The sequence below is a fragment of the Ursus americanus genome, chromosome X (assembly GCF_024610735.1).
Source record: "Ursus americanus isolate L20-20 chromosome X, mUrsAme1.1.p, whole genome shotgun sequence".
Lineage (NCBI taxonomy): Eukaryota > Metazoa > Chordata > Mammalia > Carnivora > Ursidae > Ursus > Ursus americanus.
Window position 1 is genome coordinate 90,683,283 of NC_142164.1, and position 19,609 is coordinate 90,702,891.

General features: G+C 43.2%; 1 protein-coding gene across 2 annotated transcripts in view; it reads left to right on the forward strand.

The window, feature by feature from the left end:
- Positions 1-18,901, forward strand: part of SRPX (sushi repeat containing protein X-linked) — a 113,423-nt gene extending 94,522 nt beyond the window's left edge. For both annotated transcript variants that reach the window (XM_045775717.2, XM_087859926.1), the window contains 2 exons: positions 3,342-3,463; positions 18,364-18,901. In XM_045775717.2, the coding sequence (XP_045631673.2) occupies positions 3,342-3,463; positions 18,364-18,547 (306 nt within the window). In that variant the 3' untranslated portion in view covers positions 18,548-18,901. The remainder of the gene's footprint in view (positions 1-3,341; positions 3,464-18,363) is intronic.
- Positions 18,902-19,609: the final 708 nt, after the last annotated feature.

The window sequence follows — 19,609 nt, forward strand, 5'->3', positions numbered from 1 at the left end:
TTATTTATTTATTTTAATAATTTTTATTATGTTATGTTAGTCACCATACAGTACATCCCAAGTTTTTCATGTAAAGTTCCATGATTCATTACTTGCGTATAACACCCAGTGCACCATGCAATATGTGCCCTCCTTAATATCCATCATCGGCCTATCCCATTCCCCCACGCCCCTCCCCTCTGAAGCCCGCAGTTTGTTTCTCATAGTCCATAGTCTCTCATGGTTCATTCCCCCTTCTGATTACCCCCCCTTCCTTCTTCCCTTTTTTCTACCAATCTTCCTACTTATGTTCCATAAATGAGTGAAACCATATGATAATTGTCTTTCTCTGCTTGACTTATTTCACTTAGTATCATCTCCTCCAGTCCTGTCCATGTTGCTGCGAAGGTTGTGAAATCATTCTTTTTGATGGCTGAGTAATATTCCATTGTATATAGGGACCACATCTTCTTAATCCAGTCACCTGTTGAGGGGCATCTCGGCTCCTTCCACGATTTAGCTATTGTGGACAATGCTGCTATGAACATTGGGGTGCATATGGCCCTTCTCTTCACTACGTCTGTATCTTTGGGGTAAATACCCAGTAGTGCAATGGCTGGATCATAGGGTAGCTTAATTTTTAACTTTTTAAGGGACCTCCACACTGTTTTCCACAGTGGCTGTACCAACTTGCATTCCCACCAACAATGTAGGAGGGATCCCCTTTCTCCACATCCTCTCCAACATTTGTTGTTTCCTGCCTTGTCAATTTTTGCCATTCTAACTGGCGTAAGGTGGTATCTCAATCTGGTTTTGATTTGAATTTCCCTGATAGCTAATGATGTTGAACATTTTTTCATGTGTCTGTTAGCCATTTGTATGTCTTCATTGGAAAAGTGCCGTCTGTTCAAGCGCCACTCTGAGTACGGTTGTTACTAGGCCACGCAGCATCCCTCGTGCTGTGGGAAGGTGCCCCAACGGGCAGTCTGCAGGCTGTACTCAGCAGCAAGTGGGGTGACAGATTAGTGGGTGATGCATTAGTTTCCCTGCTTGGGCTCCGTGGGAGCAGCAGCTCCAAGGCCGCTAACACTCTTCATTTTTGGTCTTGACTCGTCAGAACAGGACTACTGTGTTTGCTCTGGTGGCAATCAGCTCTGCCCACCTACCTCCCAGCTTGGGAGTAGCTGGCTCTGGTGTTCTTACCAATCTTCCTTGTCGGGGCTGGGGAGGGGGGTTGGAAGTATTTTCCATAGCTGGTGGGGCCATGACTCATGTTCCTGCCTGGGCAGGACTGGAAGAGTTCACTTATGGCAACTCCGAAATTTTCCCAAATAGGCTTTGTGATCTGGAGTGGCTGTGAGTCTTGATGGATCGTGGGTGGGGCCATGAGTTAATCCCCCCGCCTGGATATAGCTGAGAAAACTGGGCGGGGGGTAGGGGAGCGTGTGCATGCAAAGATGGAGTCCCCATGCCTATGTTCCCTGAGAGCATCTCTGCAGGCCTCTAGATGTGTGCCAAGCCTGAAGTCTGCCCCTTTGGCCAAAGATCCAGGACAAATAAACAGGCCTCTTTCCAGAAATACTGGGGTTGTGTTTGAGTTGGCTGTCTAGTGCCCTGGGGGTGGGAGCCTGCCAATAACTGTCTGACTGTTACAGTCCCATAGGAGGACCCAGGAATGCAGACCCTCCCAGCCACCAGAGCCAGGCCATCAAGGGGCATTTTGTGAGTGGCAGCCGCAAAAATCAGAATGCCAGACATTAAAAACTGGGGGACCAGTTTCTACAGAGCTCCACTCCGGTAGATGCTGTCGCTCTAGAGTGTGGGAAAGGGAGAGCATGACCAGACAGGGCCTGCTGCCCAAGGTCTCTGGAAAGGTTTACAGTCTGCCCTTCCGTGTGTATTGAATGAGAAGCCTGCCCTGGGGCTGCAGCTGTGATGATAAGCTCACAGGCCTCTTTCACATAATGACTGAGCTCCTGGGTCTGTTCCCTCTTGCTCTTTAAGAACCCTCCCTCCTTTGGTGACGGTCCTGCAGGACTGCCAGTGTAAGCCCCACGGGACGCCGCAGCCCAGTGATAGAGAGGTGTTCCCTGGCGGCAGCCATACAAGTCAAGTTACCAGACAAGGGAATACGCTCCTTTCTGGAAGACACAGTGAGGTGGAAGGAGGCAGAGGCAGAACACGACTCCCTGAGAGCGTCCCTGGAGGGCCCTAGGTGCATGCCAGACCAGCAGCCTGCCCCTCGGGCCAAACCTGGACAAGCCCATCAGTCCCGGCCTCAGAAAGGCTGCTGGGGGCAGGGCGCCGGGGCGGCTCAGTCGTTTCAGCATCTGCCTTCAGCTCAGGTCACGGTCCCGCAGTCCTGGGATCGAGCCCCATGTCAGGCTCCCAGCTCAGCTGGGGAGTCTGCTTCTCCCTCTGCCCTACCCCGGCTTGTGCGCGCGTTTGTGTGTGCTCTCGCTCTTTCTTGCTTGCTCGCTCTCAAATCTGAAAAGGCTGCTGCTGTCTGTCTTCCATCTGTACTGTGCTGTAGGAGTTGGAGTTCACCAATGACCGTGTCTCCCATTGTTGCGGTTCCTTGGGACCCAGGAATGCAAGCCCTCTTCCCCCTACCCCCGGCCTCTAGCATTAAAGGCTGTCCTGTGGGCAGCAGGCATAGAAGTCAGGTCACCAGATGTGGAAAGTAGGGCACCAGATGAAGATGGAAACCTTTGATTACTGTGTCTTTTCTTACTGTGTTTGGGGAAGGGTGTGGGGGAGAAGCAAGGGCAGATGAGGGGACTCTGGAAATATTCTTCTCTCCTTGAAAACAAATTCGAATTCTCCGGGGGGTGGTTTTGGACACTTCGTAGGATCTTCAGCTCACGCAGTTTCACCCCCTATGTAAATACACAGACTGCCATCTTGCTTACGTTTTCAAACTCTTACTGCTAAGCCATTTCTTTTTCTTTTCTTTTTTTTTTTTAAAGATTTATTGATTTATATTTTTGACAGAGAGACCACCAGCGAGAGAGGAAACACAAGCAGGGGGAGTGGGAAAGGAAGAAGCAGGCTCCCAGCAGAGGAGCCTGATGTGGGGCTCGATCCCAGGACCCCGGGATCACGCCCTGAGCCAAAGGCAGACACTTAACAATTGAGCCACCCAGGCGCCCCTGCTAAGCCATTTCTGAATGGTTTCTCTAGGAGGGTATTTAGGGTTCATAACCACTGGACGAAGCCCAGTTTCTCCACTGCTCTCAAGAATGTTTGGAGTAGGCAAATAAACTTCCCCAAAACAGAACACTGCTGTTTCTGGCAGTCCGCAGTTTGACCTGGAAGTCTCTTTCTTCATGCTCAGGCCTCTCCTGTTTTCTTTTTTCCAGCAAGCACAGTGTGGCCTGGATCTTCGACACATCACAGTGGTGGAGCTTGTAGGTGTGTTTCCGACCCTCATCGGTAGGATAGGAGCAAAGATTATGCCTCCAGCCCTGGCCCTGCAACTCAGGTAGGTGGAAGTCCTGTCCTTAAATTGTAGCCCCTACGAGGTACTTTTGGGGGATCAGGTTGCCTGACTTTTTGCTACTCAGTATTAATTCCAGGTAACCTTCAATGTTGAACTGCTTATAGTCCAAGAGTTCTAGAACCATGCTACTTGGCATGGTGCTGCTTGTGCAAATATGTCATGTGGTGGATAATTTCCAGTGTTCTCTTTGTTCCCCCTTTAACCAAGGGTCTATGCTTTGTCTTTGTTTTGCTTTCTGCTGCGTGGGGTTGGGATGGGTAGGGAAGAGGCTGCAAAAGGACCTACGCAATCCTGTGCATCCAGTTAGCTTTTCCAGGCTTGGCCTCTCTTACCTTCATGCTTCCAGGGTACTTGTCCATACCCCCATTTTAACAACTGTATTTTACTTCGGTAGTACTTACAAAGCTAGAATCATGGTGCTCAGGTTGTGAGCCATGGTGCCTTTAAAAAGCAGAATTCAATAGCCAAAAGGTAATTCCAGAACAATCCCAAATATTTACTTGCATGTCTTGACCACTGTGAAAAGGGTATTTAGGCTAAATCAAAACACCTAAAAATCTTCCTTCCTCACCCATCGTTTTTGCCCACAGTGCAAGGGAGGGTGTTTGTTGATAGTCAATAGTCACTACTCTTCATAGTCTTTCAGGGGCTCAGGCTGATGGCACCTCCACCATCTTGTAGCATCAGCGTTTAGAACACATGGCTTCCAGGGTTCTGCAAAGGGGGAAGAGAAGAAAAACAAACCCTACTCCTCTTTTGTGCTTCACGTCGGAAGCATAAAATTGTTCTCTCCAAGTCCATTGGCTACAATTCATCCCATGATTGCGACCGAACTTCAAGGCGGGCTGGGAGACACACCTTCCTGCATTCCCAGGAAGAGGAAAATGAAAGAGGACTTGACGAGCCCCATCGCAGATATTCCAAGAGATTCCTTGGGAGAGTGTATGATAGAAATACATCCTTAGCCAGTGATGTCCTAGATTGACACAATAGATTCTTTAATGTGTCTATTTTCCATCTGCCTTTTGGCACCCCGCCATGTTTGATTTATATCTCTCCACCCAAAAAGAGTGCCCCATCCATACCAAGGTCAAAAACTCAGAGGGCAACGGAGGGGAAAAAATGAGGATGCTTGAATTATCTTTAGTTGGCTGAAAGAGGGAGAAGGCCAGGTATACTCATAAACTTTTATATATACATTTTTTTGGGTCCTGTCACATTCACTAGCACCTCTCTTGAGGTGACACTTTTGAGGTCACCTCTGGATCTCAACACTTGCTACCCAGTACCTAGTACAGTGCCTGGCACCATGTTGGAGCTAAGGAAGTGGAGGAAATGACTCGAAACGGAAACAGATTTACTATTCCCGGGGGTGAGAGTAGCCTCTAAGAGTGTACTTACAGTTCTCTTTCAAGTTGAGAACAGCAAAACTGGGGAGAGGGCTGTGTTGACATCTGAAAACGTATTAACAAAAATTCTCAAAGTATGTGTTGGAAGCTGTTGGTAACTTAGAACTACCGGCTCATACCCTGTGCTCCTGATTTTTTAAAAACCTGTCACACAATCCGTTACCGTGACTCTTTGGACTGGAGAGAGAGAGAGAGAGAGAGAGGGAGTCTTGATAAAATTGTGATGCGATGTGATTTTAAACAATTGAAACTTGAAGAACAGAAAAATCCGATTTAAGATAACTTCTGTCACTCAAGTTGTAGATGTTGGGGCGACTCTAGACCTCCGCAGGCGGGGGTGACCAAAGCGACAAGGATGTTGCATACATGAATGATGCAGTGCTTCTCACACCTGAGCCAGCCTCAGAATCGCCTGGAACACTGTTAAAACATAGAATGCGGGCCCCACCCCCACACCGTCTGCTTCAGTAGGTCTAGGATGAGGGCCGAGAATTGGCACTTCGAGCATGTTCCCAAGTGGGGCCGAAGCTGGTGGTCTGGGCTCACACTGTGAGAACCACTGGCCTAGCGTTTCACCAGAGGCTTCACAGCTTTGAAGTGGATATTTTGCAAAGCAGCCTATCAAAAGGGGGTCAGTCATTACTGAGTAGCCAGGAGACAGTCCAGGGAGCTGTCACACAGACGATCTGTCACATGCATTACCTAGTGGACTCAGTGTCAGGCCACGTGTCCCCTTTATCAGACCTATCAGTGAGGAATAAGGGACTTGGAAGATGGATGTTTTCTTTTTCCCTTTGACTTCCACCTTAGAGTCTAGTGCAGATGAAAAGAGCCAATTTAGGCAAAGAATGGAAAGCGTGAAAGAACAGGAAATGCAGAATACCTGGATAATCTAAAAATTCTCTTGTCTGGTTAGAATACGATTTTCAAATGGCACTGAAGCCACATTAAAGCAATTAACAGGCCGCAGCAATGCCTGGCGTTGCGAAGTTCCCACCTCCCTGTTTTCTCACTCTCGTGTGTGTGTGTGTGTGTGTGTGTGTGTGTGTGTGTGTGTGTTTTAAGATTTATTTTAGAGAGGGACAGTGCATGTGCCCACGGGCATGCGCATGTGGGGGGGTGCAGAGGGAGGAGGACAGAATCTCAAGCAGACTGCCTGCTGAGCGTGGAACCCAGTGCAGGGCTGGATCCCAGGATCCTGAGATCATGACCTGAGCTGAAACCAAGAGTCGGATGCTTAACCAACTGAGCCACCCTGGTGCCCCAACTCTGATGTTTTTTTAGACATAAAGGTATGGGCAAATTCTGTTCCCTAGAGTAACTTTCCAGCAATTTCAAGGGTGAGAGGGACAAAGGATGCCATAATTTTTATATCCATATTGTTTTTGAGGTATAATTGATACAAGTATACAACAAAATGATTCAGTATTTGTATATATTGCAAAATGATTATCATGCTAAGTCTAGTTAACATCCATCACCGTATGTAGTTACATTTTTTTCCTTGTGAAATTTTAAGATTTACTCCCAGGTACTTTCAAATGTGTAATGTAGTATTAACTATAACTGCCATGCTACACATTAACTCCCCATGACTTAAGATCTAGAAGTTTCCACCTTTTGACCCCCTTCACACATTTTACCCACCCCTAATCCCCTGCCTCTGGCAACCACTAATGTCCTTTGTATCTATGAGTTTGTTTTGTTGTGGTGGTGGTTGTTCGTTGTTTAGATTCGGGATATAAGTGACACCACATGGTATTTGTCCTCTGATTTATTTCACTTAGGATAATGTCCATAAGGTCCATCCACGTTGTCACAAATGGCAACATTTTATTTTAATATGGCTGAATAATGTTCTAGTGTGTGTACCATATTTCCTTTATCCATTTGTCCATCAGTGGACATTTACGTTGTTTCCATCTCTTGGCTATTGTACATAATGCTGGAGTAAAGATAAGGGTGCATATACCTTTTGAATTTAGTTTATTATTTTCTTCAGATAAACCCCTAAAAGTGGAATTGGACGATCGTATAGTTATTTTTTGATGAATTTCCATACTGTTTTCCCAAGTGGCTGCCCCAATATACATTGCTACCAACAGTGCCCAAGTGTGCCCTTCTCTCTACATCCTCACTAATGTTTTTTTCCCCAAGATTTATTAATCTGATGGGGGGATGGTAGGGGAGGGGCAGAGGGAGGAAAGGGAGACAGAGTCTTAAGCAGATTCCCAGCTGAGTGCAGAGCCTAATGCAGGGCTCAGTCTCAGGACCCTGAGATCATGACCTGAGTTGAAACCAAGAGTCGGACGCTTAACCGACTGCACCGTCCAGGCGCCCCACCAACACTTACTTTTTGTCTTTCTGATACTAGCCATTCTAACAGGAGTGAGGTGATATTTCCCTGTGGTTTCGATTTCCACTTCCCTGCTGATTAGTGATGTGGAGCATGTTTTCATGTATTCGATGGCCATGTGTATGTCTATGCAGTTCCTCTGCCCATTTTTTATTTTGTGTGTGTCGTTTACTGAGTTGTATGAGCTCTTCATATATTTTGGATATTAGTGTCTTCTCAGATATGAGTTGCAGATATTTTCTCCAATTCAGTAGGTTGCTTTTTCATTTCGGTGACAATTGCCTATGCAGAAACTTTTTAATTTGATGTATTCCCACTTGTTTATTTTTGCTTTTGTTGCCTTTACTTTTGGTGTCAAATCCAAAAAAGCATCATGGTGATGACAGATATACTGACTATATATTCTCCTATATGTTAGGGTTTCAGGTCTTACATTCAAGTCTTTAAGGCATTTTTGAGTTTATTTTTGTATACAGTGTATGATAGGGGTCCAGTTTTCCCAAAAGTATTTATTGAAGAAATTGTCCTTTCCCCATTGCAAACTCTCGGCTCTTTTGTCATAAATTAATGGACCATATGTGTGTGGGTTTATTTCTGGGCTGTGTGTCTGATTTTATGCCAGTACCATACTGTTTTGCTTACTATGGCTTTGTAATATAGTTTGAAATCAAGGAGCATACGGCCTCCAGCCTTGTTCTTCTTTCTCAAAATTGTTTTAGCTATTCAGCATCTTTTGTGCTTCCATACAAATTTAAGGATTTTTTTTTGTTCTGTTTCTATGAAAAATACAATGAGAATTTTGATTGAACCATGAGAGACTGTGGACTCTGGGAAACAAACTGAGGGCTACAGAGGGGAGGGGGGTGGGGGACTGGGATAGGCCAGTGATGGGTATTAAGGAGGGCACGTATTGCATGGTGCACTGGGGGTTATACGCAAGTAATGAATCATGGAACATTGCATCAAAAACTAGGGATGTACTGTATGGTGACTAACATAATAAATTATTTTTTTAATTATAATAAAGTGTGGCAAAATATTAGGTTTGACAGAGTTGGCTGATAGGAAAAGGACTTTGTCATATCCTGTACTTTCTGTTAAAATACATCAATTAAAATGTTTATCTGAAGGCTTAAGGCTGTAAACAAAATATAGAAAGAAATTATTAAAGCAATTGTTCTCATTCATAACCAAAAAATTTAATTGTAATTTTTTGCAAAGATTATAGCAACCTAATTGTGTTCCAGAATTGCCTTAGGTATGTAAATGTTATAAATCTGAACATATTAAGTAAATTGTATTGAAGGAGAGCTGTCAGTATCAATTTAACAAAAATTTTTGATAAGGATTGCACTGAATCTGTATATTGCTTTGGGTAGTATGGACATTTTAACAATATCCCAATTCATGAGGATGGAATATCTTTCTATTTTTCTGTGTGTTTTCTTCAATTTCATTCATCAGTTTCTTATGGATTTCAGTGTTCAGGTCTTTAACCTCCTTGAATTTATTCCTAGGTATTTTATTCATTTTCATGCAATTATGAAAGTGCTTGTTTTCTTAATTTTCTTCCTGACTCTTCATTATTAGTGTATAGAAATGCAAAAGATTTTTGCATCTTGATATTGCATCCTGTGTCATTACTGAATTCATGTATTCTAACAGCGTATTGGTGCAATCTTCAGGATTTTCTGCTTCTGTATATAATATGTCCTCTGCAAACAGTGACAGCTTTAATATTTCCTTTCCCATTTGGATGCCTTTGATTTATTTTCCTTTCCTATCTGCTGTGGGTAGGATTTCTAATACTATGTTAAATAATAGTGGTGAGAGTGCGCATCCTTGTCGTGTTCCTGACCTTACTGAAAAACCTTCAGCTTTTTGACATCAAGTCTGATGTTAGATGTGGGCTTGGCCTGCATTATGTGGAGGTTTGTTTCCTCTACTTTGTTGAGAGTTTTCACCATAAACAATATTGAGTTTTGCAAACAGTTTTTCTGCATCTATTGATGAGAATGCTCTTTTTATCCTTCGTTTTGTAAATGTGGTGTATCATGTTAACAGATGCTGAACCATCTTTGCATGCCTGAAAGAAATCCCACTTGATCATGGTGAATGGTCCATTTAATGTATTGTTGAATTCAGCTTGCTAGTGTTTTGTTGAGGATTTTTGCAGCTATGCTCAGTAGGGATATTGGGCTTTTCTTCTAGTGTCTTCATCTGGTTTTGGTATCAGGGAAATGCTGGCCTCATAAAATAAGCTTAGAAGTGTTCCCCCCTTTTCCATTTTTAGGAACAGTTTGAGAAGGACTGTTATTAATCTTCTTTGAATGTTTGCTATAATTCACCAGTGAAGCTGTGTGGACCTGGTCTTCTGTCTGGTGGGAAGTTTTTTTTTTTTTATATTCTGATTCAATATCCTTACTAGAAATTGGTTTGTTCAGATATTCTATTTCTTCATGATTCAGTTGGGGAAAGTTATATGTTTCTAGAATTTTATACATTTCTTCTAGGTTGTCTAATTAGCATATAATTGTTCATCATAGTATGATTTTCTGTATTCTTAGGTTATCAGTTGTAACATCTCTTTCATTTCTGATTTATTTGAGCCCTCTTTTTTCCCCTTGGTGAATCTAGCTAAAGGTTTATCAATATTGCTATCTTTTCAAAAAGCTAGCTCTTTTTCCATTGATTGTTACTTCCTTGGTTATATTTTGGCCTTCACTTGTTCTTTTTCTGGTTGAGGTGTAAAGTTACATTATTATTTCAGATTTTTTTCTTACCTGAGGTAGGCATTTATCACTATGAACTTCCCTCTTAGAACTGCTTTTATTACATTCCATAAGTTTTAGTGTATTTTCGTTTTTGGTTTCAAGCTATTTTGTTGATCCAAAGAATTTTGATTTTTTTCCCCCTAGGGAACAAACTATGCATAAAGTATTCGATATTTTAAAAGGGCACTAGTCACATGAAACATTCTCCAGAATAGATCACATATTAGGCCACAAAACAAGCCTTAACAAATTGAAAAAAATCCTAGTCATACCATGCATCTTTTCTGACCACAATGCTATGAAACTAGAAGTCAACCACAAGAAAAAATCTGGAAAGACCACAAATACATAGAGGCTAAAGAACATGCTACTAAACAATAAATGGGTCAATTAGGGAAACAAATGAAAATGTAAACATAATGGCTGAAAAGCTTTGGGATGCAGTCCTAAAAGGGAAGTTCATAGCAATACAGGCCTACCTCAAGAAGCATAAAAATCTCAAACAACCTGATGTTACAACTAAAAGAGCTAGAAAAAGAACAAACAAAACCCCAAACTAGCAGAAGGAAGGAAATGATTAGATCAGAATAAATGATACAGAAACTAGAAGACCAATAGAACAGATAAGTGAAACCAGGAGCTGATTCTTTGAAAAAATTAATAAAATTGATAAACCTCTAGCCAGACTTATCAAGAAAAAAAGAGAAAGGACTCAAATCACAAATGACAATGGAGAAATGACAACCAACACCACAGAAATACAGTTAGAATATTATGAAAAACCAAATGCCAACAAATTGGGCAACTGAGAAGACATGGATAAATGCCAAGAAACATATAACCTACCAAAGATGAAACAAGAAGAAATAGAAAACTTGAACAGACTGATTGATTACCATCAAAGAAATTGAGCCAGTAATAAAAAAAACTCCCAACAAACAAAACTCCAGGGCCAGATATCTTGAAAGGCAAATTCTACCAAGCATTTAATGAAGAGTTAATACCCATTCTTCTCAAAATATTCCAAAAATGGAAAAGGAAAACTTACAAATTCATTCTATGAGGCCAGCATTACCCTGACACTGAAACCAGATAAAGACACCACAAAAAAAAAAAAGAGAAGTTCATGCCAATTTCTCTGACGAACATAGATAGAAAGGTCTCAACAAAATACAAGCAAACTGCATCCAACGATACATTAAAATTCATTCATTGCAATCAAGTGGGATTTATTCCTGGGTTGCAAGGATGGTTCAGTATTCACATATCAATCAAAGTGACACATCACATCAATAAGAGAAAGGATCAGAACCATGATCATTTCAATAGATGCAGAAAAAGCATTTGACAAAGGACAACATCCATTCATGATTAAAACCCTCAATAAAGTAGGTTTAGAGGGAACATAATAAAAGCCATATATGAAAAACCCACAGAGAACATCATCCTTAATGGGGAAAAACAGAGTTTTTCTCCTAAGGTCAGGAACAAGACAAGAATATCCACTCTCACCACTTTTATTCAACAGAGTACTGGAAGTTCTAGCCACAGCAATCAGACAACAAAAAGAAATGCATCCAAATCGGTAAGGAAGAAGTAAAACTTTCAATATTTGCAGATGACATGATACTTTATGTAGAAAACCTGAAAGACTCCACCAAAAAAACTGGTAGAACTGATAAATTCAGTAAAGTCACAGGATACAAAATCAATGTACAGAAACCGATTTTATTTCTATACACCAATAATGAAGCAGTAGAAAGTGAAATTAAGAAAAACTTATTTAAAATTGCACCAAAAATAAGATAACTGGGAATAAACCTAATCAAAGAGGTGAGAGACCTGTACTCTGAAAACTATAAAACACTGATGACAGAAATTGAAGACAACACAAAGAAATGGAAAGACATTCCATGTTCATGGATTAGAACACACACTGTTAAAATGTCTATACTACCCAAAGAAACCTACACATACAATGCAATCCCTATCAAAATACCACCAGCATTTTTCACAGATCTAGAACAAATAATCCTAAAATTTGTATGGAACCCACAAAAGACCTGAAATAGCCAAAGCAACCTTGGAAAAGCAAAGCAAAGCTGGAGGCATCACAATTCCAGACTTTAAGATGTATTACAAAGCTGTAGTAATCAAAACAGTATTGTACTGGCAAAAAAACAGAGCAATGGAACAGAATAGAAAACCCTGAAAGGAACCCACAAGTATATGGTCAATTGTTGACAAAGCAGGAAAGAATATCCAATGGAAATATAGTCTTTTCAACAAATGGTGTTGGGAAAACTGGACAGAAACGTAAAAAACTAAACCATACACAAAAATTCAAAATGGATCAAAGACCTAAATGTGAGACATAACAATCCTGGAGAACACAGACCATAACCCCTTTGACGTCGGCCATAGCAACTTCCTTCTACATGTTTCCTGAGGCAAGCGAAACACAAGCAAAAATAAACTATTGGGACTTCATCAAGATAAAAAGCTTCTGCACAGTGAAAGAAACCCTCAGCAAAACTAAAAGGCAGCCTACTGAATGGGAGAAGGTATTTGCAAATGACATACCTGATAAAGAGTTAGTATCCCAAATATATAAAGAACTTATGCACCTCAACACTCAAAAATCTAATTTTAAAATGGGCAGAAGATATGAACATTTTTCCAGAGACCTACAGATGGCCAATAGACACATGAAAAGATGTTCAACACTACTTATCATAGAAATGCAAATCAAAACCACAGTGAGCTACCACCTCACACCTGTCGGAATGGCTAAAATCAACACAAGAAACAACAGGTATTGATGATGTGGAGAAAGGGGAACCTTTGTGCACTGTTGGGGAGAATGAAAACTGATGCAACCACTGTGGAAAACAGTATGGAGGTTCCTCAAAAAGTTAGAACTCCCCTCTGATTCAGCAATTGCCCTACCAAGTATTTACCCAAAGGATGAATTTTAGGTTTTTGATGTCACACCTACATCTTTTTATCTTGTGTAGCCCTTATTATAGTTATTTTTACTACTTACGTATTTTAACCTTTCATACTAACCTTATGTGATGAATCCACTACCTTTACTATATATTTACCTTTACCAATGAGATGTGTGCTTTCATATGTTTTCTTGTTAGTAATTAGTGCCCATTCTTTTCAGCATAAAGAAGTCCCTTTACCATCTCTTGTAAGGCTGGTTTAGTGGTGAACTCTTAGCTTGTCTGTAAAACTATGTCTCCTTCAATTCTGAATAATTTTGTTGAATAGAATATTCTTGGTTGGAAGCTGTTTTCTTTGAACACTTTGAATGTATCATGCCACTCCCTTTAGCCTGCAAAGTTTCTGGTGATAATACATGCTGACAGTCTTATGGGGTTTTTCATGTATGTAACAAGCTGTTTTGCTGCTTTTAAGGTTCTCTCTTTGTCTTTAACTTTTGACATTTTAATTATAATGTGTTTTGGTGTAGGTCTCTGGTTTCTTCTTACTTAGAAATCTCTGGGCCACCTTGATCTGGATGTCTCTTTCTTTCCCATGTCGGGGAAGTTTTCAGCCTCTTTCTCTCCTCCTTCTGGGACCCCTTGTGTGCAAATAATGGCACCATATTGTATGTAAATGTTAGTCTGCTTGATGTTGTTCCATATATCCTTTAAGCTGCTTTCATTGTTTACCCATTCAGAGCAGCAAAAAGAAGAATTTTAAATTCTTCTACCTAGTCTTTGAGTTCACTATTTCTTCTGCTTTATCTACTTTGTTGTTGAATTCCTCTTATGTATTTTTAAATTCAGTTATTGAATTCTTCAGCTCTGTGACTTTGGTACTTATAAGTTCTCACTGTACTTAACCCTTCTTTTTCCAAGTTCAGTGAGCATTTTTATGACGATTACTTTGAACTCTTTATCAGGTAAATTACTTTTCTCCATTTTACTGAGGTTTATTTTCCAAGGTTTGATCTTGTTTGGAGCACGTTCTTCTGTTGTATTGGATGAAACAGCCACTTCTCCCGATGTTGAAATGGTGGTCTTCTGTAGGAGGTGATCCTTATTGGTCATCCGTGCCCTAGCTTTTGGTTGTCTCTCAAACCTTTCTGATTCTCTAAGCAGACTATTTTCAGTAGCTTCCAATATTTGAGAGCGTGCCAGTATGTATCGTGTAGCAACGGTGAGAATCTTAGCACTTGGATTCAGGCTTAGTGGAAGCCAGACCCCCAAGCAGCAGCTGTTAAGGATGCCAATAGACATAGAGTGCTGTGGGACTGTAAGTGTTAGCTCCACGGGTCATCTGAGCTGCATGAATGGGAGTTGTCCCCTGGGAGGTGATCACAAAAATTGGGACCTCTGACACGTGCATAAGCTCCTGTCTGGGACATACGGGTGAGCTGTAGTGAGACAAAGGGAGAGCACAAAGATGGCATCCCTTGGGCTATGTTTCCTCAGAGTCCCTCCGTAGGTTCCTAGATGGGTGCTGAATCTGAAGCCTGCCCCTCAGGATGAGGCTCCAGGGTAAGCAAATGGGAATTTTTCACAGAAAGATGGGATCTGCCTTAACCTGTCTGTGCAGTGCCCCAGCGGTGACAGCCTACCACAAACTGTCTTCTTGATCGTTACAGTCTTGTGGCACCCAGGAATGCAAGTCTTTTCGGCCACTAGAGCCAGGTGATCAAGGGGTATCCTCTGGGTGGCATCCACAAAAACCATGGCACCAGATGTAAAAACGGGGTCAGCAGCTCTCTCGGAGCTCCCCTCCAATAGCACTCTGGAGAGCCGCAGAGGGAGAGTACAAAGATACTTCTCCCCTCCTCGGTCTCCGAAAGTTTACGGTCAGTCCCTAGATGTATATTTAGCGAGAAGCCCGCCCCTCACACTGTAGCTATGATGATAAGCTAACGGGCCTCTTTCACAGAAAGACTGAACTCCTGGGTCTGAACTAATTGCTGTCTCCTGAGGGTGGTAGCTGTTGAACGTTGTCCTGTTGGTTACTGTCTTGTAGGACCTGTAGGTGTAAGCAACACTGGCCCAAGAGCCAGATGATGTAGACGTGTCCTGGCAGCATCATCAGCGAGTATCAGGGAGCCCGAAAAGGTGTACATGCCTTTCTGGAATATACTAGTGAGCTGTAGGGAAGCAGATGGAGAGTGTGAAGATGGGGCCCACCAGCTTGAGTGAAGCAAAGGGGGAGTGCAAAGGATGATTCTCACTGAAAAAGGGATAGAGAGAGAGACAGGGGGACAGAGTGAAGGAGAGAGAGACACGGAGAGACCAAGACCCAAAAAGTCATAAGGAGATGTTTAGAGGGAAAGAGGAAAAGGAGAGAGACAGACATGGGGTGAGAGGGATATAGAGAGGGGTAGGGGGAAGCTGGGACAGAGAGACAGAGAAAGACCAAGACCTACACAGGGGGAGAGAGGTAGAAAGACGCACCAACACAAAGAGACAGAGGGAGAGAAAGAGAAGGATAAAAGGGAGAGAGGCGGATGGAGCAAAGGAGAGACACACAGACAAAGCAAGAGATGGCCACACATGCAGAGAGAAGGAGAGGGAAAGGGAGAGAGAAATGGGGAACAAGTGTGCAAAGGACAGATGGCGAGGAGACGAGGGGGACAGAGACGGAGTGCGTGTGAAAGCTGGGGAGTGACAGATGGACAGACCTGGAGGGAAGGCGAGCATGAGGGGCAGACTGAGAGCAGGAGAGCCTGAGTGTGCACGACAGGGAGCAAGGAATGGATGGAGAGGGACAGAGGCAGTGGGGGAGCTGGATGGAGGGAGCGAGACCGTGCCCACGGGCTTTAGAAGGCAGGAGAGCACAAAGATGGCACCTACCGGCTGGAGTGTACAGAAGTAGCCCAAAGGCCGAAAGTAAAATAAGAGCGATGGCTTCCACTGGCTTTAGCAACAGAGAAATGTGAAAATGGTACCCACCCTTCTCTCCCTGGAGACTCTCCCTCATGCCCCCGCCCGCAGTCACACTCTTAAAAATGATCAAAGGAGGCTCTTTCACCTCATGTCCGGTGCTTTTCAAATGGCTGCTTCTGGGTTGCTCTTCGGGGTGAGTTTGCATGTTGAGCCCTGTAAGCACCATTTCTCAGTTTACCACACACCTGCGTGTCTCGTGTGCTTCAGCCCTATTGGTTTTCAAAGCTAGACTTTTGGGGGAAGCTCTTATGTGCAGATCTCAAAAGACAAGGTTCCCCAAGTGGGGTGGAAATACTCTGAGCCTCAGGGAGAAGCTCCAGGTTTTCAGTTCCCTCCCGATGGGTGTCACCATGCTGGGTGTGTGGATTTTTTGCTGAGATTGTGTCTCAGCTTTTTGTACCTGCTTGGATGTGGCTTTTTTCTCATTTCCGGGTGTGCAGCAGCCCCTCTGCCTGGTCTCAGGTTTTTCTGAGAGAAAATTATTCCATAGGTAGTTGGAAATTTGCTGTGTACACGGGAGGAGGGGAATTCTGGATCTTCTTCCATTGCAACCTTGAAACGGAACACCACCATCTATCTGTAGAGAAAACGCTACAGAGTTTTCTAGAAGATTCTCCAGGAAGAGCTCATTCCAGTCTGATGACAGGCGTTTATGTAACTCCTGCACACTGCTGGCACCACCCAACTTGTGGGGTGTCCCATCATCTGTCGCCAAGATTTCTGTGGTCTCTTGGCCATGGTGGGGTACATTCCAGTGACTGTTGATAGCCTGCTGACCTGAACACTTATTCCTCCCCGTGGTCGTGTTTCTTCTTTATATTCTGTCAATCAAGGCGCAAGGCTCAGAGGAGGAATGTGTGTGGCAGCCGATGGTGGCACCATGGGCAGTTTCCATCCTAGCCTCAGAAGCACTGGAACAGCAGCTGTTCCCGTTCCTCATTGGCTGCCCTTTCCCACAGGCCCCAGCCGCCACAACATCCCTTGGCCTTCTCCTCCCTCCAGACCAGCTTTCTTTTCTACGCTTGTTTTCTGGGATCCTTCTGCCCTGGACATCCCCCTCTCCCCCAGAAAAACCTAAATACTCGTCTTTTTAAAGATGCAGAGCGGTTTCTCTCCATTTTGACTCACTCCATTGTCTGCACGCACTCCATTAACATGCTTCTCAGTCACCTCCTCCTGAGCTTCCCATCTCACGAGACCTGGCAGAGGCATTTAAATGTTGTCTTTCTTTTCCTTCTAGTCACTAGCAGTGGATTAGCCATTTAGCCTCCCACGGAGATAAAATATAAATTATTCCCATCTTCCCTGAAACGCTCTTAAAAGGGAAAAGCAAGTATAGTCAGTTTGGAGTTTGAGTCGTGAATATTTTTCCCTTGATCCTTTTGTGGGAGGAAAAATATTTCACTTTAAATACAGAGAGCAGTATATATTCTGCCTTACACATAACTTCTAGAGAAGTAAATTCATAAGTAAAATCGAGACGAGACTGGGCTTATTTTTTCAGTGGGCTCAGCTGATCAGCTTGTTTGCTTTCTCTGGCTTATTTCATCTAAATAGGTTTCTATTGATATAAAAATCATTTTACACAATATAAGTTCTAGGGGGGTAGAGTAGAAAAAAAATCACTTTGGGGGGAATCGTTTGAGGTACAAATGATAATTAATATACCTAGAGTGTAGACCAAGTTTAATCTCCTCTAACTGTGCAATCCTGAGCTGGCTACTAAGCCAGAATGGTCCAGAACTACAATGTTTGGAAACTTATTTCAATCAGCTTCACCTAGTCCAGGGTTTTTCAACCTCAGTACTACTGACATTTGGGGCTGGCTAATTCTTTGTTGGGGGGAGGCTTTCCTGTGGATTCTAACACCTGAAGCAGCATCCCCGTCTCACTAGAGGCTAGAAGTACCACGTCACTGTGCCAACGAAAAATGTGTTCAGACACAGCCAGATATTCCCTAGAAGGCAGAATCACCCCTGTTAACCATGGACCTAGTTCTCGTATGTACACGGTTATGCAGACCTAGTCTGTGAAGTGGGTTGACTCCAATTTAATGCAAAAAATCTGTCGGTACTGTTGTACGTACCTTGTAGTAACTGTTGGCCCGTAGCGCACCAGGGCAGGCCCAGAGTCTTCCTGACCATTGTAAAGCGGTGCTACTGAACCTTTCATGGGCATACCAGTCACTTGGGCATCTCGCTAATAATTCAGATCCTAATTCAGCAGGTTTGGGGTGGACCATGGGCTTCTCCAGTGATGCTGTGAGTCCAAGCACCATACTGTGAGTAGCGAGGGTCCTTAGATGAGTAAGTCCGCGGTAGTAAGCCCTTCTCTGCACACAGCGTCACTATAGCGCTCTGGTTGGTCCAACAGAGCCCTTGGGGGTCAGGTCTGACAGTCCTCTCTTTGTCTGCCCTAGGTTGTTGCTGCGAATCCCACTCTATTCTTTCAGCATGGTGCTAGTGGATAAGCACGGCATGGACAAGGAGCGCTATGTCTCCCTGGTGATGCCCGTGGCCCTCTTCAACCTCATCGATACTTTCCCCTTGCGGAAAGAGGAGATGGTCCTGCAAGCTGAAATGGGCCAGGCCTGTAACACCTGATGTGACGGCTCCTCTCGTTCTACGGAGTGCTATGCACGCGGAAAGGCCAGAAAAATATCCTTGATGTACAGATTTTTATTTGTAATTTTAAAAGTCTATTTTAATATGAGCTTTCTTTGCACTTACTTAAAAATTACCATGATGCTTTTTGTACTTTGTACCCCCCAAAATGGTGACTATGATCTGCACTCTATTCCATCACGGCTGGTTAATTTTGTAGAGAAATTAGAAACCACAACCATACACATGCTTTCAACGTGTTATTCAGTGTAACACATAACTTCTATTTTGTTTTTTTATATAAAACATATTAATAAAATAAAATATTTTGGAGCAAAACTCGTTTTGTGTTTTAAGCACAAGCCATACTTGCTCAGTGGCTTTAGGACTGGAAAGATGTGATGACTTTTGTCAGGGAGAGCTCAGCTGAGCTGGGAGAGCTGTGCTTTCAGGTGGTGGAGCAGTTGATTACAGCAACAAGCCAAAAATTAAAGAGGTAATAAGCCTTTAATCCCTAACCCTGATAGCATAAACAAGAAGCTAAAACCAGAGGAAGCACCAATTCTCCCCTTTTCTTTTTCCCCAGTGGACCACTGTTACGAGTCAAAGGTCAGAGAGATCAGCAAAGACAGAGGGGTCATCACCCTGTTGAGGGAGGTCCAGGTTGTGGGACCCTCTACTTGAAGATAGTCCTACCAGTCCACACCCAAGTGCTAAACAAACACACACTTACCCCACCTTTTTATTCCCAACAGCTTTTTAATGGGTACACTCAAAACCTTAGCAGCAAGGCAGTTCCCATGGGAGAAAGCAAGAACTTTTGCTGTAGCACTACTTTCTGGCAAAAAGAGAAAGCTCCCTCACTACAAACCAGTTGAATCAAAATACAGAGACATTTGGAAGGTAGCGTAGAAGGATCCTGAGCTCACCCTACCCCATGGGCACAGCGAGGCATCAAGTACACGTATGTAACGTACTCTGATGATTACCTGAAGACTGGTGGAACAGATCTTCTACAGCTCGTCATAGCAGCCATATCAACAAAGGTCAGGGGAGTGGCAA